The 25,672-nt window shown below is 43.1% G+C and overlaps 1 protein-coding gene and 1 long non-coding RNA gene across 3 annotated transcripts; one reads left to right on the top strand and one right to left on the bottom strand.

The window, feature by feature from the left end:
• Nucleotides 1–896: 896 nt before the first annotated feature.
• On the bottom strand, nucleotides 897–12,565 carry LOC109027560 (uncharacterized). The gene is made up of 4 exons (XR_008674044.2): nucleotides 12,439–12,565; nucleotides 11,153–11,242; nucleotides 1,736–1,825; nucleotides 897–1,064 (listed from the first exon to the last, which is right to left on the bottom strand). It is a non-coding gene; the product is annotated as an uncharacterized lncRNA (long non-coding RNA).
• NEK2 (NIMA related kinase 2) lies at nucleotides 12,190–25,512 on the top strand. 2 transcript variants are annotated; one of them, XM_004028357.5, is made up of 8 exons: nucleotides 12,190–12,923; nucleotides 13,793–14,010; nucleotides 14,583–14,823; nucleotides 17,020–17,102; nucleotides 17,891–18,017; nucleotides 18,966–19,185; nucleotides 21,063–21,188; nucleotides 24,632–25,512. In XM_004028357.5, the coding sequence occupies exons 1-8, from the start codon at nucleotides 12,828–12,830 to the stop codon at nucleotides 24,856–24,858; spliced, it is 1,338 nt and encodes a 445-aa protein (XP_004028406.3). In that variant the 5' UTR covers nucleotides 12,190–12,827; the 3' UTR covers nucleotides 24,859–25,512. The 2 variants fall into 2 exon arrangements, with proteins under 2 accessions (XP_004028406.3, XP_018885830.3); XM_019030285.4 differs by having other exon boundaries at nucleotides 12,344–12,923; nucleotides 24,656–25,512.
• The last annotated feature ends 160 nt before the right edge of the window (nucleotides 25,513–25,672 follow it).

Here is a 25,672-nt window from a genome sequence, read left to right on the forward strand (position 1 = left end):
GACAAAACACCATGCTCACACCACAAGCACACCACAAAACAAAGAACGGGTAAAAAGGGCACACACACACTTTTGCAGTTTGCATCAAACCAAAATCAAAACGAAAATCAGAGTGTCCAGAAATCCAAGACAGGTCAAAACCAAAACCAAAGTATCAAGCAATTCAAGTCAAGTCAAAAACAAAAACCGAAGTGCCAGTACAGGCACACCATGGGTGATCAGACCACACGTCCACTCAAATGGAGTGGGCAAGTTCCCAAGACCTGTCCTATCAAGCAATTCAAACCAAGTCAAAACCAAAACCAAAGTGCCGATAAAGGCACGCCATGGTTGATCAGGCCACGTGTCCACTCAAATGGAGTGGGCAAGTTCCTAAGACTGGTCCTGTCAAGCAATTCAAACCAAGTCAAAACCAAAACCAAAACCAAAACCAAAGTGCTGATAAACGCATGCCATGGTTGATCAGGCCACGCTTCCACTCAAATGGAGTGGTCAAGTTCTCAAGACTAGTCTTACCAAGTTTTAGATGTCCAGACTCCAAGAGCCCGTTCCTTCCCGGTGTTCAGCCACTGTGTTGATCCTCCACGGGGGTCTGCCACACACTGCTCTGGTGAGGCATCCCACCGGGGCAGATGCCTACCCGGGAGCGTTCTCAGGATCCACGTCGCCTGGGCTGGTCGGAGTCCCCCACAGGGATGTTTCACAGGGCATGCTTAAGCTGCCTAAGCAGCTGCCTCGACCATGTGCCAGTCACCTCGCTTCCTGGTCAGGGAACCAGGAAATGTAGCAGGACGAGCTGCAGACAAAACTCCTCAGACTCCGAGTTAAAGAAGGAAGGGGTTTATTCGGCTGGGGGCATTGGCAAGACTCCTGTCTCAAGAGCCAAGCTCCCCGAGTGAGCAATTCCTGTCCCTTTTAAGGGCTCACAACTCTAAGGGGGTGCGTGTGAGAGGGTCGTGATCGATTGAGCAAGCAGGGGGTACGTGTCTGGGGGCTGCATGCACCGGTAATTCGATCTGAACAAAACAGGATAGGGATTTCCACAGTGCTTTTCTATCCAATGTCTGTAATCGATAACATAACCGATTAGGTCAGGGGTCGATCTTTAACTACCAGGCCCAGGGTGTGGTGCCGGGCTGTCTGCTTGTGGATTTCATTTCTGCCTTTCAGTTTTTACTTTTTCTTTCTTTGGAGGCAGAAATTGGGCATAAGACAATATGAGGGGTGGTCTCCTCCCTTAATGCCTGTAACCCCAGCACTTTGGGAGGCCGAAGCATGTGGATCATCTGAGGTCAGGAGTTCAAGATCAACCTGGCCAACATGGCAAAACCTCGCCTCTACTAAAAATACAAAAAAATTAGCCTGGCGTGGTGATGGGCACCTGTAATCCCAGCTACTCAGGAGGCTGAGGCAAGAGAATCACTTGAACCCAGAAGGCAGAGGTTGCGGAGAGCCAAGTTCGCGCCACTGCACTCCAGCCTGGGTCAAAGAGTGAGACTCTGTCTCAAAAAAACAAAAACAAAAACAATACAAAACAAAAAACATGTTTTACTCAGGAAGACTGGTTTTCAATGTAATCAGTAGCAAGTACTTTTACAAAGTGATGAGGGCTTTGTGTCACAAATAACTCCCTTCCCCCAATTACTCTGTGTGGTCAGTTCTGATTTCACTGTACTTTGGGTTTAAGCCACGTATTTGGGAGAAAGTCATACGTGTCATTTCTCATAATATTCACCAAATGAAGAACTTTGGAAGGCTATGCAGGAGTCTACAGTTCACTGGAGGCCACGTGGCAGATCTCCTCCAAGGGGTTTCCAGATGTTTCCTGAAAAAGAAGAGAAGAGAGAGAGAGGTCTCTGCATCGTGTCTCAGATCTGAGTGAGGCCAGTTCTGGAACTTGTGGCATATTGGGGAAGAAATTAGGTCTCCAGAGCCAGGGACCAAGGCCTGTCCTCTCCTCAGCTGCCCCTCTACTGCCTCTCTGCCCTAAATGGGTAGCTGAAGGGGGACGAGAAAGAAGAGAGAGAGAGAGAGAGAGGGAGAGAGAGAAGACAGGAGCAGCAGCAGGAGAGTGCGGGCACTCGGGAGCAGCTCACATCTGCTTCTTGGTTGGGGAGTGTATTGAAAACCACCCTGAGAAGGCTCATGCCTTGGCCTCACTCCCCTTGTCTTGGGCTGACAGGACAGCTATACACTCAAATGCCCCTAAATGCAGGTTTGAGGACCTTCCTGGGGCGGGATGCCACATGGGGACAGGCAGAGCGGAAGCCAGGTGACAGAGCCAGACCAGCTGGGGAAGTGTGCACCCTCAGAAACGCTGGCTGGGCGGCCCTGTTGGAGGTTGTGTAAAATGCCCATCATGGTGCCTCAACAGTCAGCAGAAAGCTTGGGGTGTTAGGTTTCCTCTATGACTTCGTTCCTACCCCAAAATAATTATACTAAAAACCATAGTAGCTATTGCGTCTGGGGCATCTAAGCACGTCAGACACTACATACCTTATTTCACTCACCCTTCATTGAAACCCTGTGAGGCAGGCATTATTTCCCCCATTTTACAGGGAGGTACTGGGTCTCAGCAGGGGTGTAGGCAACTGCCAGGGGTCTCGCCCAGCTTGTAGGTATAGGGCTGGGTGTCAGCCTTCAGGTCCACATGACTCAGGTCAGGAGCTCAGAGCCCCTGTGCCGCCACACAGCCCTTAGCGTGTTGCACTGTTGCAGTGGACAAGCTCTCCAGGATCTGGCAAGGATGGTGAAGTCTGGTCAGAGGGTAGATGCCAGGCCTCACAGCACAGCTATCACAACAGAACCTAAACTGGAAATTGGGTTTTTGCTGTTGTTTTTTTAAAAATCCCCTGCATCTTTGTTGTTGTTGCTGTTGTTGTTTGAGACGGAGTCTTGCTCTGTCGTCCAGGCTGGAGTGCAGTGGTGCAATCTTGGCTCACTGCAACCTCTGCCCTCCGGGTTCAAGCGATTCTCCTGCCTAAGCCTCCCAAGTAGCTGGGACTACAGGCGCCTGCCACCACAACTGGCTAATTTTTGTATTTTTAGTACAGACGGGGTTTCACCATATTGGTCAGGCTGGTCTTGAACTCCTGACCTTGTGATCTGCCCCCCCTCAGCCTCCCAAAGTACCGGGATTACAGGTGTGAGCCACCGTGCCTGGCCAACATCTTAAACTAGGTAAGCCACATAAGCTAGCTTTCAAGATCTTGAATCTCGAGTAGATCCCAGCTGGTCTTCAGTTTGTATCTGCCACTCACCACCCTGAGTCAAATACTTAAGGTCTTTGTGCCTCAAGATTCCTCATTGGTAAATTCCTATCGGCTGTTGTGAAACAGAATAAGATGATGCTTACCCAGTGTCTGGCCTGAGAGCTCAGTAACCAGCTGTTCTAAGAACTAGAGGAACAGGCTGTAGCTTTAGGCTTTCCTTTCTGCCCTGGGATGTTCTCCCTGTCAAAAACAACAGCACTGAGACTGCTGTCCTGGTGGGTTCCACCGAAGGATTAACACTGAAGAGCAACAAAAAAGGGTGCGGGCTCTTCCTTCTGGAGCGAATGCACACTCGAGTTTGTTGCAAGTACCTGAGAGCTCATTACCTGCCTTGGCTGTGGAATAGGCCCATGCCGGTGCTTATGTCTTTCTGTTCTATCCCCTGAAAGTCAAAACAAAAGTTTCTTGTCTTGAGGTAGGAGGTGGGACTCGACTCCAGAGGTGGGGCTTGGACACCAGACTAGATTGAGGACTAGCTAAAACAGAGCCGGGGTGAAAGCAGCTTTGAATCAGACATGCCCACCACTGAGACATGTCAATTTACTGTAGCCATGGCAACACCTGGGCATTACCACCCCTTTCCATGGTAATGACCCAATGACCCAAAAGTGCCTACCCCTCCCCTAGAAATTTCTGCATAAACTGCCCCTTAATCTGCATGCAGTTAAAAGTGGGCATAAATATGACTGCAAAACTGCCCTGAGCCGCTACTCCCTGCCTAAGTTAGCCCTCCTCCGCAGGAGCAGTCAGGGAGTTGTAACACTGCTTCTTCAATAAAGCTTTCTGCTACCTCTGGCTTGCCCTTGAATTCTTTCCTGGGCAAAGCCAGGAACCCAGCAGGCTACGCTCCACTTTCGACCTTGCCTGCCCTGTGTCACTGACTTCCTTCTGCACCCTCCTCACACTAAGCAAATGCTCAGCCACCTGCTGCCTTTTCCCCACTCCCTTAGCCCTTCCCAAGGTCTGGGCTGGGTTGCATTCAGATTGGTGTGATCACCACTTTCATGGTGGCACAGCTTGCTTGGGGAACTCACTGATGGCGGATAAGGGGAAGGCGTGAGTTGTGACATGTCCTACAAGGTACTATGTCATGAGCATGGAATATGAAATCAGCTGCAGGCTGATGCCATGTGGGTGGTGCCCTCCTATGTCAGGGTGGGAGGCCTCCTGGGCAGGATTCTTGTTCTCCTGGGGCACAGCAACAAGGTGCAAACAGACAGAAGGGCAGGTCCCACAGCTGCTCTGGAAGGCTGACCAGGCTGTCCACACACACTCTATCAACCCCCCTCACTATCTTGTCCCACTGTAACTTCTGCTGGCTGGCTTCAGCCCCACTCAACTTGCAAATGCTCTTAGGGAGGTTGCTATACTCTCCAAATGACCAAAGCGAGTGTTTACAACTCTGCCCTTACCTTATTTGCTCTTTCTGCAACATCTGGCATCATGGACCACTTCTGCATTCTGGAAACCATTTCTTCTATGGGAACCTGTGTGACAATTTTTTTCCATATTCTCTCCTACTCCCCTGGATGCTTCCCTTGGTCTCCTTCACTGAGTTTTCTTCCTCTGCTTGCGCAGAATAACCTCCAGGGTTCCTTCCTTTCTCCCTTCCTGCTCTGCCACTCTTGGGGCATATTCATCTCCAAACGTGGCTTCTGTTATCACCTCCCAGCTATCTGTCTCTGGCCTAGACCAATCTGTTGAGACCTTGTATCCAACTGCGTGTTGGCCAGCTAGCTCCTCATAGGCCTTTGGGGCTCAACATGAACTCAGTATCAGCTTTACCCAAGCTGCTCCTGCCCCAGCATTTCCTCCTGTGGTGAACTACGCTACCATCCATCTGGTCACTCAAGCCAGGAATTTCCCTCCGTTTATCTTATGTATAGTTGATCACCATGTCTCATCTAACCCACCTTCCAGGCATTTCTGGACTCCCCTCTTCATTCCCACAGCCATTGCCTCAGTTTAGTCAGTGTCATTTCCCCAGTGTTGCTGCGATAGCCTCCCACGCTGTATTCCTATGCCCTGCATTCACTCTTTACCAGAGAAGTCTTTCTACAGCACACATCTAGTAGTGCTCATCTGCTCAAAGCTTCCACTGTGAGTCCATCACCTTCAGAAGACTGCCTCAACTCTTGGGTCTTCCTGCTCACCTGTCCATCCACCTGTCTTACAGGTAACGAACCACAGGTACCCTTTGGTCCACCAACCCAACCTGCAGGTCACAGCAGGCCTCCATGCTTTCACCTACAGTTTCCCTTCTCCTAATTCCAACTGCTCCTTTAGATGGGATTCAAGTGTCACCTCCTCAGGAACATTTGCCCTGACCCCCATGCCCTGCCATCTTTATCAGAATCTGGGTCCTCCTGTTTGCATTTTAGGCAAAGCTCTTTCAGAGCAATTATCATACTACATAGAGACAGCTTATTTACACAGCAGTTCCAGTGAAGTTTTGGTGAGAGGGGATGGAATCACAACATTTAGAGCAGGAAGGGTTCAACAACTTCATTTTACAGAGCCCAGAGAAGGGATGTTGAAAAGCTAATGCAGACATAGCTACTTAACAAAAATTGTCATTCGGGGTCAGACCAATGACTAAACAGCCCAGTGTTCCAGTGAGGTGAAATGGATTCCCTTGGTCACATAACTCATTAAGACAGAACTAGGCCAGACACGGTGACTCACGCCTGTAATCCTAGCACTTTGGGAGGCCAAGACAGGAGGATCACCTCAGGTCAGGAGTTCAAGATCAGTCTTGCCAACATGGTGAAACCCCACCTCTACTAAAAATACAAAAATTAGCCGGGCATGGTGGCAGGTAACTGTAATCCCAGCTACTCGGGAGACTGAAGCAGGAGGATTGCTTGAACCCAGAAGACGGAGGCTGCAGTGAGCCAAGATGGCGCCACTGCACTCCAGCCTGGATGACAGAGCGAGCAAACAAACACACAAAGAAGACAGAACTAGAAGAGCCTGGGAACCTGGAGCTCAAGCTCACTGCTCCTACCATCACTGTGCTGCCCCCGATGGAAAAGGTAGGTGTGTTCTCTAAAACCTCCTAAGTCCCTTAGAAACACATTATGGTCCTGTGCAAGGTGGTTCAGGCTGCTATAATAAAATACTTTAGACTGTGTAATTTATGAATAACAGAAACTTATTGCTTACAGTTCTGGAGGCTGGAAAGTCTAAGGTCAAGGTGCCAGCAGATTCAGTGTCTGATGAGAGCCCGTTTCTCATAGATGGCATGCTCTATGTGTCCTCACATCATGGTAGGGCAAACACATGGCAAACAAACTCCCTGGGGCCTTTTGTATTAATATAAGGGCACTAATCACTCCCCAAGAGGCTCCACCTCTTAATACCATTACCTTGGGGGTTAGGTTTCAACATACGAATTTAGGGAGGTCACAAGCATTCAGACTCTAGCAGGCCTCACCGTCCATAATTAGTTTTAACATTTGTCTTATCACATTTAGGTGATGAATATTCTTAGAGATAACAAATATCCTGAATTTACAAGTAACAGGAAAAAACATGGAAAATTATGAATGTCTGTCTTTGTCTGAAAGTTTATCCTTATATTGAAAAGAAATATGTTTTTCCCTAATTTGTACCCTTGGGTATAAATTCAAAACTATTCCCTTTTAAAATGTGATGGAGCTCTTAACTAAACACTGTTTGGTTTCAAAGATAACTTTCTTCTCATCATATCCTCCAGCTGCCTGCCATTTAGCTGAAGCTGTCTCTCAGTCTACATCTTGTCCTGTTTATCTCACGTGGTATGTGGCTGTTAAGAACAGTCTGCCTAACACCTCATTCTTTGTTCTAGAAAGTGGTTATTTGTTGAGCATATAGTATGTCATGCATCTTTTTTTTTAAAGCATCTCTTAGCTTCTGAATGTTATAAACAAAGAATCTCTCCTTTTTTCTCTCTAGAAATCTTTTTTAATCACTCGAAAGAATTGCCATAATCCCTGACTTCAAATTGCTTCAAGTAATTGTGGAGATAAGACTTATACACAAATGTCTTGTCTGATTTTAAATCCTACACATGCAAATCTGGGGATTTCCTGTAGGGACAGGCGTAGTAGTGCTGCCGCGCAGGTGCCAGCTCCTCGTTTATTATGCACTGATGTACAGCCCTCTAGTGGGTCTTTAATGCAACATAAAAAAACGAAGCTGAGGGCAATGAAGTATGGCTTTGTTCATTCATCCATTCATTTGATGTACAAGTGCTGGGTTCCTGCTTTGTTCCAGGCACATTTTAGGTGCTGGGAATACTGCAGTAAATCAAACAAACAGCAACAAAATCAGATACATTAGTTACTGGAGACTAAGAAGATGGAGAGGAGAATAAATTTGGGATGAAGAACAGGAACTTGATTTTTGGCACATTAAGTCTGGGATGCTCATTAATCTTCAAGTAGCTTCTTTTAAACATTAATTAGGTGCCGGATGCAGGGGCTCACACCTGTAATCCCAGTACTCTGGGAGGCCGAGGCAGGTGGTTCACTTGAGGTCAGGAGTTTGAGACCAGCCTGGCCAATATGGTGAAACCCTGTCTCTACTAAAAATACAAAAATTAGCCAGGCATGGTGGCCCACACCTATAGTGCCAACTACTCAGGAGGCTGAGGCAGGAGAATCTGTTGAACTCGCGAGGCGGAGGTTGCAGTGAGCCAAGATGGCGCCACTGCACTCCAGCCTGGGTGACAGAGTGAGACTCTATCTCAAATAAATAAATAAATAAATAAATAAATAAGAAAAAGAAAATTAAAATTAAAATTAATCAGGCCAGGCGTGGTGGCTCATGCCTGAAATCTCAGCATTTTGGGAGGCTGAGAGGCTTGAGCCCGGGAGTTCAAGATAAGCCTAGGCAACTTAGTGAGACCTCATCCCTACAAAAAGTTAAAACAATTGGCTAGGCATGGTGGTGTGCACCGGTGATCCCAGCTAACTCAGGAGGCTGAAGTGGGAGGATTGCTTTAAGCCCAGGAGGTTGAGACTGCAGTGAGCTGTGATCGTGCCACTGCACTCCAGCCTGGGCCATAGAGTGATACCCTGTCTCAAAAAACAATAATAATAGTAATCAGTGTCTCTATGGACATGTAGAGAGTGCCTGTGGGAGAAAATGCAAGTGCAAATACTCTCTTATTTGAGATTTCACCAAATTTAAATGAAAACTGACAACATGAGCACAGTTAGCAAGAAAAGTGTGAAGACAGTGAATTAGACCATGGGTGTGGGGAGAGTGGTTATAGAGAAGTTCAGCGGTTGGCCCCACTCTTATAGAGTTGCTCATCTTCTTTCTCTGTTTAAATGGAATCATCTCAGTTCTTCGTTTGTTTTCTTCTTAATTCTTGCCACAATTTGTCACAGTGGAGTTTCTCTGTGTACTTAGGTTACATCCATCTCTTCCACCTACAGGACTATATGTCTGTCCTATTCACTGTGGTATCCTCAGCATCTGGCACCTGGCTGAGCCTCTATTTATACTTGTTGGAGGATGAATTTTCCATTTAATAAGGCAGATAAGATACATGCACATGAGAAGCTAGTAATATGGCCTAGTATAATTCGAAATGAGTAAAAACACAGTTGATTACTCTTAAGAGTAATTAGAAGATAGATCATAGTGGGTTGAAGTCAATCAGGAAAAATTTCAGAGAAGAAATTGGGCATGAGCTGAGACTTAAAGAATGGATGGAATATGAAGGAAAAAGGAAAGAAGTTATAGGGGAAAGGATGTTCCCTGTAACCTGTCCCTGTTTGACTCCCACATGCTTCTCATCTCCCAGTGTCTCTTTCTATTCTGGTGTCTAGTGGTCTCTGCTGGGCTGTCCTGCCCTCACTCATGATGCGGGCTAACTCTGGCCAACCTTTAGGGTTTGTCATGTGAGTGATTCCTATGCTACCCTTTTTTTTTTTTTTTTTTTTTTTTTTGAGACGGAGTCTCGCTCTTTCGCCCAGGCTGGAGTGCAGTGGCGCAATCTCGGCTCACTGCAAGCTCCGCCTCCCTGGTTCATGCCATTCTCCTGCCTCAGCCTCCCGAGTAACTGGGACTGCAGGCACCTGCCACCACACCCAGCTAATTTTTTGTATTTTTAGTAGAGGTGGGGTTTCACCATGTTAGCCAGGATGGTCTCGATCTCCTGACCTTGTGATCCGCCCACCTCGGCCTCCCAAAGTGCTGGGATTACAGGCTTGAGCCACCGTGCCCGGCCTTTTTTTTTTTTTTTTTTTTGAGACAGAGTCTCGGTCTGTTGAGCAGGCTGGAGTGTAGTAGTGCGATCTTGGCTCACTGCAACCTCTGCCTCCCAAGTTCAAGCGATTCTCCTGCCTCAGCCACCCAAGTAGCTGGGACTACAGACGTGCCACCACACCCAGCTATTTTTGTATTTTTAGTAGAGGCAGGGTTTCACCATATTGGCCACACCCAGCTAATTTTTGTATTTTTAGTAGAGGCGGGGTTTCACCATATTGGCCACGCTGGTCTTGAACTCCTGACCTCAGGTGATCCGCCTGCCTCGGCCTCCCAAAGGGCTGGGATTACAGGCATGAGACACCACGCCCAGCCTCCTGTGCTACTCTTTATTATTGTCTTTGTGGTTCCACTGTCTTTTTTTAAATGAAAAGCCAGCATGTCAATACCTATCATTATACCTGGGCCATAGCAAGTGCTCAATAAACACTTGTTAAATGAGCATATGTGCGTAGGAGCCACATTCCATACTCTTGGGATGGCTCCTTCCCAGATATTTAGTCTCTGCCTAGAGCTGGGGCATTTGGCAATTGAGTACTTGAGGGCCCACTCAAAATCCTTGCATAATTATTAATAAGGGGCTTTCGCAGATTTTTATTTAACGAAGCTTTATTGCATGCCTTCTCTATTACAGGACTTATGCTGGCTATAAGCAGTTCGGAGTTCAGCTACTGTGAGAGCCATGTAAACAAATAATGATAAGTTTTGATTTATGTATAAAGTGGTCTATGAACACTGTAGATGGAGGATTGACTGTCCAAGTACGCCAGAGAGGCTTCTCAGATTACAGGAGAGAAAGTTGGAATTGAATCTTGAAGGACACGTTATGTCCTCTGGGCAGACATGACTGGAGTGGATAAGGGAGTGGGTTGGACAGTATTCTAGACAAATGCAATCACAGGTGCAAAGATGGTGGTGGTGGTGAGGAACTGAGAAAGTGTGCGTTTAGAGCAAAAGCAGAAGTGGCCAGAGAGAAGGTGCAGGACTGGATTTGGGGCAGGATAACCAAACGGCTCTTTTTTTTTTTTTTTTCTTGAGACGGAGTCTCACTCTGTCGCCTAGGCTGGAGTGCAATGGTGTAATCTCCACTCACTGCAACCTCTGCCGCCCGGGTTCAAGCGATTCTTCTGCCTCAGCCTCCCGAGTAGCTGGGATTACAGGTGCCTGCCATCGCGTCTAATTTTTGTATTTTTAGTAGAGACGGGGTTCACCATGTTGGCCGGGCTGATCTTGAACTCCTGACCTCGTGATCCACCCGCCTTGACCTCCCAACGTGCTGGGATTACAGGTGTGAGCCACCGTGCCCGGCCAGGGCTCTGTCTTATACAGTTTCATGTTGCTATAATAGGATGCCACAGACTGGACAATTTATAAACAATAGTTTATTTGGCTCACGGTTCTGGAAGCTAGGAAGTCCAAGATCAAGGGATAGCATCTGGCAGCAGCCTTTTCTCTGGGTCATAAAATAGCAGAAGGCATCACATGGTAAGAGAAACAGCAAGGGAAAGCCAAACGCATTTTTATAACCAACCGACTCTCAAGATAACCCACTCCTGTGATTACGTTAATCCATTCGTGAGGGCGTAGCCCTCATAACCCAATCAATTTAAAGGTCTCACCTCTTAACACTTTTGCATTAAGAATAAAGTTTCCAACACATGAACTTTGGGGGATACATTCAAACCACAGCAAGCTCTATGGATACCAATCTGTAAGAGGCACAAAAATAAAAAAATGATGCTAATTAACACAGCCACTTGCAGTGCCTTACATAACTTTTGAAACCTAAATTGGTCCTATTCCCCTGAGGTAAGACAGTGCCCTTGAATGTTAATTTAAAAATTCTCCTGGTTGGCAATTCCAATTATCTTATGTTATATTCAGGGCATGTAATAAGTCCCTTATTTTTACATAAAGAGCTTTTAAATTCTTATTAATAGAAAATCGGGTGTCTTTTAATCCTTTGCTGAACAGATATTTAAAGAAAACTGGCCTGTTCATGCATTTCCAAATTATTAGCTTTCTGGTAATGTACATATTCCTCTAACAAGCCCTGGATGGAGGCCTCTAAGTCCTCCTTCCCTGGTAAACATGGGGCTGTTCATTTGGCTGGGTAAGCTGAGAACGTTGGTTTGTGTGGGTGCGTAAAAGAGAATCTGTGTTCAATGAAGTATTGTCAATAGGGTTAATTATGTATTTGGCATACATAAACGGGACAAGACGTGTAAAGTACTTGGTAGGAGAGCGACTGTATTTCTTCTTTTTTTTTTTTTGGAGACTGGGTGTCACTCTGTCGCCCAGGCTGGAGCGCAGTGGCGCACGGCTCACTGTAACCTCTGCCTCCCGGGTTCAAGCAATTCCTCATGCCTCAGCCTCCCAAGAAGCTGGGATTACAGGCCTGCAATCCCATGCTCTGTTACTTTTTTTTTTTTTTTCATTTTTAGTAGAGACGGGGTTTCGCCATGTTGGCCAGGCTGGTCTTGAACTCTTGGCCTCAAGCAATCCGCCCGCCTCGGCCTCCCAAAGTGCTAGGATTATAGGCGTGAGCCACAGCGCCCGGCCTAATTTTCGTATTTTCAGTAGAGACGAGGTCTGCCCTGTTGCCCAGGCTGGTCTGAACTCCTGGGCTCAAGCGACCCACCCACCTCGGCTTCCCAAAGTGCTAGGGTTACGGGCGAGCGTGAGTCACCGCGCCCACCCGGGAGTCTGTATTTCTAATTTGTATTCAGCTCTCAGCATATCCTCAACGTGACCCCACCCAGGGTCAGGGTACTGGAACCTGAGCGAGGAAGGCGTGTGCCGGGGAGAGTAGTTAGTGTGAGGGGCCAGAGTGCAAAGGTCAGAAGGCATCTGGTGGAAGCGGTGTCCAAAGAAGCCTGAGGGGAGGTCCTTAGATCTCGGTTACCTTGGCGATCTCTACCAGACGGTTAGAGTTGCCGAGAGGCGCCGGCTGCCGCTTCCTTTCTCCCGCCCTCCGTTTGGCTTAGCTCGCCCAGTTCTCCCACAGGTTAAAAGCAGACGCCGACGCGGTTGCCTAGTGACACTTTTCCCAAAATGCCTAGGGTATTGTTGTGTTCTTCTTAGCCAATCAGAGAGGCGAAGCGGGCCCACCGCCTGCCAATAGACTGCGAGATCAGGGCCCGCGACGGTTAAACGGGGCCCGAGGCAGGGGTGGCGGGTCAGTGCTGCTCGGGGGCTTCTCCGTCCAGGTCCCTGGAGCTCCTGGTCCCTGGAGCTCCGCACTTGGGGGGCGCAACCTGCGTGAGGCAGCGCGACTCTGGCGACTGGCCGGCCATGCCTTCCCGGGCTGAGGACTATGAAGTGTTGTACACCATTGGCACAGGCTCCTACGGCCGCTGCCAGAAGATCCGGAGGAAGAGTGATGGCAAGGTGAGCGTGGGACCTACCCTGCGCCTGCCCCTGCTTAGGTTTCGTCGCCCCGGGGCGAGCGCCCTGCGCCACCGAAGGGAACCGAGAGGGCTGAGGAAATGGGTGCCCGGAAGACTAAACCGTCTTTCCTGGGTCTGCATCTGACAGCCTGTCCTGGGTGGCTTAAAGGATGGGAGACCGCTTCTTTTGATATATGTATTTCCATCTTTTCCCGTTTCTCTCCCCATTTCTCTCTTTCTCCTGCTTTGGCTTGCTAAGGACCTTCCATTGGTGACACGTAACTAATTCCTGAGCTGTTTTTAGAGCTCTAAGAGTGGCCCTCTCAGGCACAAGAAAGGGGCAGGACTACCAGAACCCGAAGCTTTGTATCTGCAGTCAGACTCCCTCAAAATATCCATTATTAGGATTATTGGATTCATATTTCCCAATGTATATAGGTAGAACTTTTACAGAAAGTAACATTGGACAGGAAACTGCCTGGCTGCTGCTGGAGGGATCTTTACCACGGTGTCTCATCCTGGGGAAACACGACTGGGGTGGAATGGGGCAGGGACTTTGACCACCTTCACCCCAGTTTTGACTATAGTACCTTTTAGCCAACTTCCCACTAACCAACTGAGGGTAGGGGTTGGGGGAGTCCTCATGTGCCTCATTCCCGTTTATCTCCCCACAACATCATTTACTGCTTAGAACTGGAGGAAGATTATGGAAGTAAACTCACAGCTCCTTAAGTTCATTGAACTAAATTAGATAATGACCTTGATTGTAGGATATTATTAAAAGGGAGGTAATTTGTTAAATCTTGGAACTTTCATTCTTTGTTTTTGAGCATAATGAGTTCATTCATACCTTGGAAATTCTTATTTCAGATATTAGTTTGGAAAGAACTTGACTATGGCTCCATGACAGAAGCTGAGAAACAGATGCTTGTTTCTGAAGTGAATTTGCTTCGTGAACTGAAACATCCAAACATCGTTCGTTACTATGATCGGATTATTGACCGGACCAATACAACACTGTACATTGTAATGGAATATTGTGAAGGAGGGGATCTGGCTAGTGTAATTACAAAGGGAACCAAGGAAAGGTAAGCATAATCTTTTAAAAATGTAAGCTGAAATTGGTCTAGTTTCATTTATTTTAAGTATCTTGTTTTAGGATCAGTAATATGGAAGAGTGTACTTGTATTTGTTTGGTAGGTCCATAGTACTTTAAAAAATTCCCGGTGAATCAACACCCATATTTTATATCAAAATAACAATTTATAGGCTGAGTGTGGTGGCTTACACCTGTAATCCCAACACTTTGGGAGGCCGATGCGGGAGGATCACTTGAGCCCAGGATTTCAAGACCAGCCTGGGCAACATAGTGCGACCCTGTTTCTACAAAAATTAGCCAGGTATGGTGACGTGTGCCTGTAGTCCAAGCTACTTGGGAGGCTGAGGCAAGAGGATTGCTTGAGCCTGGGAGGTCGAGGCTGCAGTGAGCCATGATCGTGCCACTGCATTCCAGCCTGGGTGACAGAGTAAGACCCTGTCTCAAAAAATATAAATAAATAAATAAATAATTTCCCTATTTGTACACTGGATAATTTATATCATCCCATCTTGGCAATGATTTTTTTAGAAGTTATATGCTGTATAACTGCTTTGGTTTCAGGCAATACTTAGATGAAGAGTTTGTTCTTCGAGTGATGACTCAGTTGACTCTGGCCCTGAAGGAATGCCACAGACGAAGTGATGGTGGTCATACTGTATTGCATCGGGATCTGAAACCAGCCAATGTTTTCCTGGATGGCAAGCAAAACGTCAAGCTTGGAGACTTTGGGCTAGCTAGAATATTAAACCACGACACGAGTTTTGCAAAAACATTTGTTGGCACACCTTATTACATGTCTCCTGTAAGTATTTCAGAATTTAGCTACTTTTTAAAACATCTTTTATTTTTGTTTTCTTGTTTGTTTGTTTTTGAGACAGAGTTGCCCAGGCTGGAGTGCAGTGGTGCGATCTTGGCTCACTGCAATCTCTGCCTCCCAGGTTCAAAGGATTCTCCTGCATCAGCCTCCTAAGTAGAATAGCTGGGACTTCAGGTGCATGTCACTATGCCTGGCTAATTTTTGTATGTTTAGTAGAGACAGGGTTTCATCATGTTGACCAGGCTGGTCTTGAACTCCTGACCTCAAGCGATCTGCTCACCTCAGCCTCCCAAAGTGTTGGGATTACAGGCGTGAGCCACCATGCCCAGCCAAAACATCTTTTAATGTTAAGCATTCTGAAGCAGGGAAATTGAGTTTTCTGTTTGTTTAGTAATATCTAGTAGCCAAGAATTGAAAATACTGTTATATTTTTCCACATGGACCACCAGACCAATAAAGTCTATATCAGTTTTTGTTTGCTGCATGAGTTATGTGCATTAAATGTAAGTATGATGAAGACAGATTCCTAGTCTAAGGTTTGCGCCGTTTGTCATCTCTCACTGGGTTAAATTTTTTGAGCATTCATGCAAATTAAAGCATATTCAGTTCAAGCTTTTATGGAGTGACTATGATGCATTAAACTCAAGGATTACAAAAATGAAATGAATTTTGTCCTTGCCCTCAAGAGTTGTTTCCCAATGTGTAGGTCCTGGTTATCTGCATCAGACTCACTTGGAGTGTTTGTTTAAAATGCAGAGTTCTGGGTCCCAAACCCAAACCCAAATCCACTGAGTGAATTTCGATCTCTGGGTGGGTTCTTGAACTCTGTTTTTTTTTTTTTTTTTTTTTTTAATATTTTACTTTTTATTTTAGACTTTGCATTTAAGAGGCTCTGTAAATGATTCTTGTGCATGCAGAATCAGAGCTTAGGAAGTTTGCTCACTTCAGATAGCATGTTTTTACAATGTTAACTTTTTGTACATTTTATTTTTTTGTTGCCTATCCCTGAAATATCTTGCTGAGTCCACTCACCAATTACCTCTATTGCTGGATATTTTGTTTCCAACATGTTTCACCATTCTTAGAAGTACTGCTCTGCATATCTTTGTATGAATTATTCTTTCTTCCTTTTTGGTTATTTCCTTGGAGTGTAGCTCATAAAATGAAATTGCTGGGGTAAATGTTTATGGCTGTTATTAGATATTGCCTGATGGCTTTTAAAAAGTTTAAGTCAATTGTGATAGCACTAATGTGTTAGTATATGACATCTGAACAGATAAAGATGAAGAAATATTTGTTAGTATTTTAGTAGTTCACCTTTCTAGGATTTTCCAAATATTTATAAATTATGTTAACAGATCTTACTATAGTATAAAACTTTGTAAATTAATGATTTTGGTTTTGACTAAAAATAGCCAGAACAGTACCATTTTCTCACTGTATCAAATTCCAAATAGAATGTTTTTAACATAAAGGACAATTATCCAGAAGTGGTTCTTGGGAAATTTGAAACCTATTCTTTTGTTCCTTTTCCCTCCTGCCCTTGTAATTAGAGTGGTTCAGCTTTCCTAAGGCGCTGATTGTCAAAAAGTGGCATCAGACTCACCAGTTGGACTTTAAAACACTAACCAGCCACTAGAGATTGCTTCTATTCCCTCTGTTGAGAATATAGCTCTGGTAGGCTGTTGTTATTGTAGATGTGGAAGAAAGGCAAACAATAAAATAGGTAAGGATAATATTAGTTACTACTGTGATTTATGGAGTGGACTAAGACAAAATATAAATGGATAATTCAATTAGCTATTTATGTCTATATCCATTTAAATGTGGACTAGATACATATTTTGACTATTCTTAAATTTCCTCTAGTTCTTCTAAAATGGTGTTTCTTAATTTGCCTTGAGAGTAGAAGTCTCTCATATTCACCTCTGTATTGTCAGTGCCTAGTCTATACTAAGCACTTTCATTTGTGAATGGAAAATGAGTGAATGAATTATGTATGATGGAGTGTATTGGAAGAAGATCATTGCCTTTTTTCCATTATAAATTTCAAGATAAAGTATAAGCTAAAAACTTTGAGGTTCTGTTTTTATCTCAGGAGTAATTTAATGTGTTTTTTAAGTTTCAAAACAAAATGAACTCTTAACACCTTCCACTTTCTTACCCTTTCTCCCTGTATAGGAACAAATGAATTGCATGTCCTACAATGAGAAATCAGATATCTGGTCATTGGGCTGCTTGCTGTATGAGTTATGTGCATTAATGTAAGTATGATGAAGACAGATTCCTAGTCTAAGGTTTGTACTGTTTGTCACATTTCACTGGGTTCAGTTTTTTGAGCCTCTGTGCTAACGAAAGTGTATTCAAGTCTGAAAGAATTGTACCCTGCGTAAAATTAAGGTAGATGAACAGGCTAAAAGAAACTATTCACAAATTAAAACTATAAGCCATGAGGCTGGCTCTTGACTGTTCAAGGGTCTTGGCTGGTTAGGTGCTTTCTTATTAGATTGACGCTTAGCTCAAGGGAGAGCACATAGGTCAGGCAGGTAAGGTAAAGCTACTGTAAGGATGTGGAAGAAATGAAACGACTTGGGTAGAGGTCTGGGGATCTGTAGAGAAGGGAAGAGCTCCAGTTCTTTTCCTTTGTTCTTCTTTTCATTTTTTTTCCCTTTGAAACTATTCTGTAGAGCAGTGATTCTCAACTAGGGATAAGGGAAGCAAATTTGCCTCTTATGGGGCATTTGATGATGTTTGGATAAATTTTTAGTTATCACAGCTGGGGAGTGCTTCTGGCATCTAGAGGGTAGAGGGCAGGGAGGCTACAAAATACCTATAATGCACAGGACAGCCCCCCACAACAAAGAATTATATGACCTCAAATGTCAATAGTGCCAAGGTTGGGAAACTTACTTATAAGAAGAAAATCCCAGAAGTAGAAACTTAAATACAAACTGGAGCTTAAGCTGTGCTTTTGATTTAGTTCCTATTGTATATTTTCATTTTTACAATTTGAAAATGTCTTCGTCGTCTTCTTCTTCTTTTTTAATCCTAGGCCTCCATTTACAGCTTTTAGCCAGAAAGAACTCGCTGGGAAAATCAGAGAAGGCAAATTCAGGCGAATTCCATACCGTTACTCTGATGAATTGAATGAAATTATTACGAGGATGTTAAACTTAAAGGTAAAGATGATAAGATGATATATTGTCTGTTTCTAGCTGTCAGTTAAGTGTCGGAGCATACATTCTCTCTTGTAGATCAATGGAGACTGAAGAAACGTTAAATATACTTTCTTAGCTAAATTTACTGTGTTAACACAAGTGAAAACATATGTAAATTTGGCAAATTGCACATCCTTGCTGGCCCACCTTCTGCGCTTTCTTTATTTCTCCTCCCACTCTGTCATGCTAACAGATGGTTGGTAGCAAGGAAAGATTGCAAAAAGAATTCAAATTCTTGTTCCCCTTGTCCTTGCCTACCTCACAGTGGCAGGTAGTGAGGGAAGGGGCCAGAAATAAGAGTTTATTACTCTGCCTCTAGCTCTAATTGAGAGATTAAAGACCAGAAGAAGGGGAGGGGTGATGGAGGGCGGAGGGAGGACAGCTAAAAAGCAGAGGGAAAATCAATAAAGAGATTATGTGGAAAAAGTCTGGCTATAGAATGGGGAAGGAGATGTTCTGGGGATCAGGCTGACATAAGAGAAGAAGGAAAATGCCGTAGGATCACAGACAAGGATACAGATGAAGTGACAGGATTGAGTCAGTGAGAGAGTATCTTGCTAAATGTAGTTTAGAAATGCAAGGGCAGTACTTCCCCTAAAACAGACCCTAGCAATGCTACCAAGCCCCAGCACAAGATGTGCCAATCTTCAGGGGTTGAACCTTCTTAGAAAGGTGAAAAGGGGAAAAGGGAAAAAAGGTAAGTTAACATCTGCATTACCTTGTGGACCCAGAACCTCATGAGTTAAAACCACCAGTGAACTTATTTTTCCAAGTGTTTAAGACCTAGCCATAAAGGAGTCCTTTCTTTTGTCTTGGAAACACATTTTTGTCGTTTTATTTTAACTGCTGTCTTAGGAGGACTATTCTGTTATGCAATCTGACTATAATACTGAGTATTTTTTTCCCCAGGATTACCATCGACCTTCTGTTGAAGAAATTCTCGAGAACCCTTTAATAGCAGATTTGGTTGCAGACGAGCAAAGAAGAAATCTTGAGAGAAGAGGGCGACAATTAGGAGAGCCAGAAAAATCGCAGGATTCCAGCCCTGTATTGAGTGAGCTGAAACTGAAGGAAATTCAGTTACAGGAGCGAGAGCGAGCTCTCAAAGCAAGAGAAGAAAGATTGGAGCGTAAGTCTGAATGGGGGTCAAAGCAAAGGAGAACTACCAAGTGGGTTATTTTGATGTGTCTGAATATCTCTTTGAGCAGAATATTTTATACATACAGATCTTATTAGAAGCTTTTGAAAAATACTTGAGAAACCAAAATATGTATTTTAGACTTTTTAATAATCAGGCTTGCTGGCACCTTCATGTTGGACATCTTTCTCTGAGATCAGTTGCTAGTTATATATTATTGGGCCTTAACTGTGATGGCCCTAATACGATAGCCTTGTATTTTACTCTAGAGTTACTTTTTTCTTTTTCGTCTCTACTGTGAATACCCTAATGTTTTCCCACTGTAAAGGAAGGTCTTAAAATTGCTGCTTTCCATAATAAAAAACCATGACTTTTGTCTTTTGAAATGGCCACTCCAACAGAATTCCAGGTCTAAAACCCTACAGTATGTAGATGAGATATGTTCAGGCAATTCTTTTTTTTTAACTTTTTATTTTTGAAAATGAGATGGGGTCTCACTATATTACCCAGGCTGGTCTTGAACTCCTGAGCTCAAGCGATCCTCCCATCTTACCTCCCAAAGTGCTGGGATTATAGGTGTGACCTACCACACCTGGTCTGTTCAGGCAGTTCAATAGAGAATCTAGATACAAGATATTTTAAGTCTATAAATAATACTCTGGTGGGTATTAACATTGACTTATGAGTATTAACTGATTAGATGCTAATTTAGTTTTGATATTGAAAGTGTGTCTACTCCACCAAGATGAGAGCTACTAGCAAGCATTTAGGGTTATGCAAGGTAGCTACGGAGTGAGGTTCTTCATTTTAACATCAGGAGACGAGAGATGGGGTCGTATTTGTGACCTGTCACCCTCGTGACTCACCTGATTTTACTTCTGCAGCTTTATGCCCAATCCAGGCTTTAAATAATGAAATATTGTATAGTCCTGTGAGATATGCTTACTGTATAGGTACAACCTATACTTACTTGGAAACCTCTGTAAAAAATAAGAAAGCTTTTTCTTATAACTTTCCCCAGTGTTTCATAATTTCTTTTCTTTTTTTTTTTTGAGATGGAATTTCACTCTCGTTGCTCAGGCTGAAGTGCAGTGGCACCATCTTGGTTCATTGCAACCTCCACCTCCCGGGTTCAAGCAGTTATCCTGCCTCAGCCTCCTGAGTAGCTGGGATTACAGGCGCCTGCCACCATGCCTGGCTAATTTTTGTATTTTTTAGTAGAGATGGAGTTTTGCCATGTTGACCCGGCTGGTCTTGAACTCCTGACTTCAGGTGATCCACCTGCCTCGGCCTCCCAAAGTGTTGGGATTACAGGCATGAGCCACTGTGCCCAGCCATAATTTCATATAGCAACTGAAATCTGAATACTTTCTGAATTTGGGGCCATGAATAAATAGTAACCTTTGTTATTAATACTAATCCTATGAACTACCACCTAACTGAATTGTGTTTTTTTTCTTTTGTTTGGGTGTGGTCATTCAACCAGCAGAAGGAGATTTTTGTACTGTGAGGCCAGATCATGCCCTGAAAATTAGCTGTTGCTTATCTTCAGTGAAGAGCAGAGATAGCTTTAGTTTTTTGTTTTCCCAAATGAGTTACTCCCACAAAAGATGACCAAAGGTTGAAGCTAACTTTGTATTTGTTTAAACAAGTCCTTTCAAGAAAATCTAAGATAACATACAGCCTACTAAAACACTCAATTAAAAACTAACATAATCAGGTTGACTGAGGCATAGTGAGAATCCTTTCCCCAAACATTGCTTATCAGTATCAGGCATGCTAGTAGTGATAAGATTGCCAAATGTAAATTGTTTTTTAGTCAAGGTCAGTTGTTAATTTTTTTTTCTTTGTCCATTCTCTTTTTAAAGAGAAAGAACAGGAGCTTTGTGTTCGTGAGAGACTAGCAGAGGACAAACTGGCTAGAGCAGAAAATCTGTTGAAGAACTACAGCTTGCTAAGGGAACGGAAGTTCCTGTCTCTGGCAAGTAATCCAGGTATGAGAATCAATTTGGTCAACAGAAGCTGGTGCTACAAATGAAGAAATGTGCACCAGTGTTGCTCCCAAAGTGGCTTAGGTAGCCCTTTTCATTTACAAATCTCAAATTTTAAGATGGATTTCATTGAATATATGCATTTCAATGGAAACAAAATTCTGTTATAGCAATGATTTATTTCCTGGGTTCATAGACCTGAGGCAATGAGTCATAGAATTTCATGTTTGATTTTCTTTACCTTATCAAACTACATGTTTAGTAATTGATACTTATTTTTATTATCATTTTTTTTTTTTTTTTTTTGAGATGGAGTCTCACTCTGTAGCCCAGGCTGGAGTGCAGTGGCACAATCTCGGCTCACTGCAAGCTCTGCCTCCCGGGTTCACGCCATTCTCCTGCCTCAGCCTCCCAAGTAGCTGGGACTACAGACACCCGCCACCAAGCCCGGCTAATTTTTGTATTTTTAGTAGAGACAGGGTTTCACCGTGTTAGCCAAGATGGTCTCGATTTCCTGACCTCGTGATCCGCCTGCCTCGGCCTCCCAATGTGCTGGGATTACAGGCATGAGACACCGTGCCCGGCCGATACTTATTTTTAAAAATTAGGGCACTTACAAAACTATTGTATGTTTCGGATTTCAGAGAGATAAACTGCATTTCAAGTAAAAATCAACATTTTAATATTGCCATGCCTCATTTTTCATAGAAAGCATGGCTTAAAAGGCATGATAAGCCACCTGCAGAATAGGCTGTCACGTTTGGATCTTTGCTAACACCCTTTCAAGTTGAAAGACATATTTGTTGAAATTTGATTGCTTAATATCTACATATGTTCTCTGCATTTCCTTCTTTATTTAAAGTCTGGTATATAGATATTCAGCTTTCTCAGGGTCCTGCCTTTGTGTGGCATTGTCCCTTCACTCTGCCGCACTGAGATATGGTTATCGTATATACCAGTGAACCATTGTCTAACATTCTCTATTTTATAGAAACCCTCAATCTAATTTAATCGACTCTTTAAGATTATGTAAAATGCAAACTGTGAAACATCTTTTTGCTTGATTTATGACGCAAACTAACTGTTAAAAGTTGTTGGTTTCAAAAATCGACCTTCTGAATTTTCAATAAAATTTAGAGTTTTTATAACTCCCTTATTCCATGTAGGACAGCATATATGAAAGCTATTATTCCCATCTTTAATAAATTGAGATGTAATGTGATCAATTTAGTGAGCATTGGCAGCATTTTGTAAATGGAACAGACAAAAAACCCTACTTAAGTTAGATTGATGATCACAATAACTTTGTAGTGAATAAGTGATGGAAAGAAATGAAACTACTGATAGAAGTAAATGAAACAAGGATTATATGAAACTTTGGCTTCATCTCTGTTAAAATACCTTCTTTTTTCCCAATATTGCAGTCTACCATTTCAATATTATAAAAATATTTATTTTGGCTTTTCATAGATTCCACACTGTCATCCATAAAGACAAAATAGACTTAAATCATGATTAGGGTGATAAAATGAGGAGAAAATTTTACCTGGATGAATTTCATGCATCAAACCCATTGCAGAGAATTACTTAAGACCCTGTTGGGGATGGCTCTTCGGTTAAAGAGTTTATTTACATTTGCCCTGATAGTCTTTGAGCAAAAGATGAAAATAGCTAAGTAAGGATGATGTGTTTTACTTTATAGGATACACAGATAAGTATGGGAATCTACTTATATGTGAATCATGGCAAATATTTAAAATGAGCCATAGGAATCAAGTATCCACTGGGGCAAGCAGACATTTTAGGGTATTGAGTGCTGAAAGTAGTGAACACATCAGAGCTATAAGATAAGCATCATAGCAGTGGGGAGCGGGTACCATTCTGAACTCAGGGCAGTTGGAAATATCCTCTCCCCATCCTTGGGCTATAAAATCCACACATGAGGAAGCCATCACAAGTATATTGAAATCATCACAGCAAGCAGCAGTGTCTTTTTTTAAAGCTGTTCTTTTCTTATTTGATGAAATATTCATTCTTCTATTTAATGGAAGAATTTTAAAAATGTTTTTAAAACACTTTCTTTCTTATAAAACTGTCCCATTAAGAGCCAAGTGTGGTGGTGCACCTATAGTCCCAGCTACTCTGGGGCTCAGGCAGGAAGATCACTTAAGCCGAGGCATCCGAGGCTGTAGTGCACTACAGCTGCACCTGTGACTAGCCACTGCACTCCAGCCTGGAAAACATGGCAAGACCCCATCTCAGACAAAAACAAAAACAAAATAAAACTATCCCATTAGTAAGACAATGTTGACTTACAAATGTAAAGGTATTTGTAGTAATAAGAAGGTGGATAGAGTTGAAACAGTGGAGATAAGGTCTAAAAGCAATCCAGTTTGCTTTGAAGCAGAAGCGACGTATGAAGCAGGAAGTCACAGGACCCTTGGAAGGCAGTGCATCTGTGTGCCAGCCTTTCCTATTTCTTCTGCCTGGAGCACTCTTCATCCAGACAGCCCTGTGGCTTCTTACTTCAGAAATGCTGTATGAGGCTTTGTATCATTACACCCACCACCCAGCATGTCCCTGTTTCCAGGGCTATTTTTCCTAATAGCACGTATTACCATCAAATATTCCCCACCAGTACTTGTTTATTTGTGTTTGGTTTATCTCCTCCTACTAGAATAGGGCCTTTGTTTGGTTCACAGTGGCCCATCCTATGAGCTCAGTAAATATTCGAACATATTTCCTTTAACACAAAGGAAAAATAAAAGGATTCTAGAATCTGTAAGCCTCCAGCCCCCAGTAATTCTGTCAGCAGTTAATAGTGTTGCCACTTTAAGTAAATATGATTATTATTTATTTTTTCCATGTAAAGAATAGTTTACAGTTTTGACTACTCTTACTTGATTTACCTTTTCCACACTGAATTTGTTTAGATTTTTTGGAAACAGATTTCTCGTCCATTAAGATGCTTTAAACTAAGTGTTCTTGAATATTTAACCAAAACTGTAGGTGTTCTCTATTAAAAAAAAAAAAAAAGCAAAGACAAAAAAAACCTCAGCTTCTATACTTTTCTGTAGGTAAGGTGTTCTGCATAGAATGGCACTTATTTTCAAGGACAGAGATAAATAACATTGATTTCCAAAAGTTTTATGTTGTCCATAATACTCAGTGTGTTTAAGAGTAAAATTGATTGTTGGTTGTTAAGAGAATAAAACTTATGTTCCTTGAATTTTGGCACATTCCAATATTATTTTTTCAATGCTGTGGATTAAAAGGCTGATTTCTGCCAGTCCTACACCCCTAACCTCCTATCCCAGAGAAAATAAAACAGGCACCTAGATTTCAAATGTGAGCCATAAGAGCAAATACTTTTTGATAAGTATAAGTATGAAGGAGTTGAACTCTGTTCAAGTAACTCAAAGCCCTTTTTCTTTTTCCTTCTAAAGAACTTCTTAATCTTCCATCCTCAGTAATTAAGAAGAAAGTTCATTTCAGTGGGGAAAGTAAAGAGAACATCATGAGGAGTGAGAATTCTGAGAGTCAGCTCACATCTAAGTCCAAGTGCAAGGACCTGAAGAAAAGGCTTCACGCTGCCCAGCTGCGGGCTCAAGCCCTGTCAGATATTGAGAAAAATTACCAACTGAAAAGCAGACAAATCCTGGGCATGCGCTAGCCAGGTAGAGAGACACAGAGCTGTGTACAGGATGTAATATTACCAACCTTTAAAGACTGATATTCAAATGCTGTAGTGTTAAATACTTGGTTCCATGAGCCATGCCTTTCTGTATAGTACACATGATATTTCGGAATTGGTTTTACTGTTCTTCAGCAACTATTGTACAAAATGTTCACATTTAATTTTTCTTTCTTCTTTTAAGAACATATTATAAAAATAATACTTTCTTGGTTGGGCTTTTAATCCTGTGTGTGATTACTAGTAGGAACGTGAGATGTGACATTCTAAATCTTGGAAGAAAAAATAATGTTAGGAAAAAAATATTTATGCAGGAGGAGTAGCACTCACTGAATAGTTTTAAATGACTGAGTGGTATGCTTACAATTGTCATGTCTAGATTTAAATTTTAAGTCTGAGATTTTAAATGTTTTTGAGCTTAGAAAACCCAGTTAGATGCAATTTGGTCATTAATACCATGACATCTTGCTTATAAATATTCCATTGCTCTGTAGTTCAAATCTATTAGCTTTGTGAAAATTCATCACTGTGATGTTTGTATTCTTTTTTTTTTTCTGTTTAACAGAATATGAGCTGTCTGTCATTTACCTACTTCTTTCCCACTAAATAAAAGAATTCTTCAGTTTCCCTGTATTTATGTGTCTTGCATTTGTTGGTCTCTTAGTTGATGGGAGTTGTGTTTATGATTTGTAGGTCTTCACTGTAGGGTACAGAAGGAAACATGGATCTGATGCTCAAGGGAGTGGCATTCCAGTCCTAAACTGTATGGCGCTTTACCTCCCATCTCATTAAT

Source organism: Gorilla gorilla, chromosome 1 (genome assembly GCF_029281585.2).
Source record: "Gorilla gorilla gorilla isolate KB3781 chromosome 1, NHGRI_mGorGor1-v2.1_pri, whole genome shotgun sequence".
In the NCBI taxonomy this organism is placed as follows: domain Eukaryota; kingdom Metazoa; phylum Chordata; class Mammalia; order Primates; family Hominidae; genus Gorilla; species Gorilla gorilla.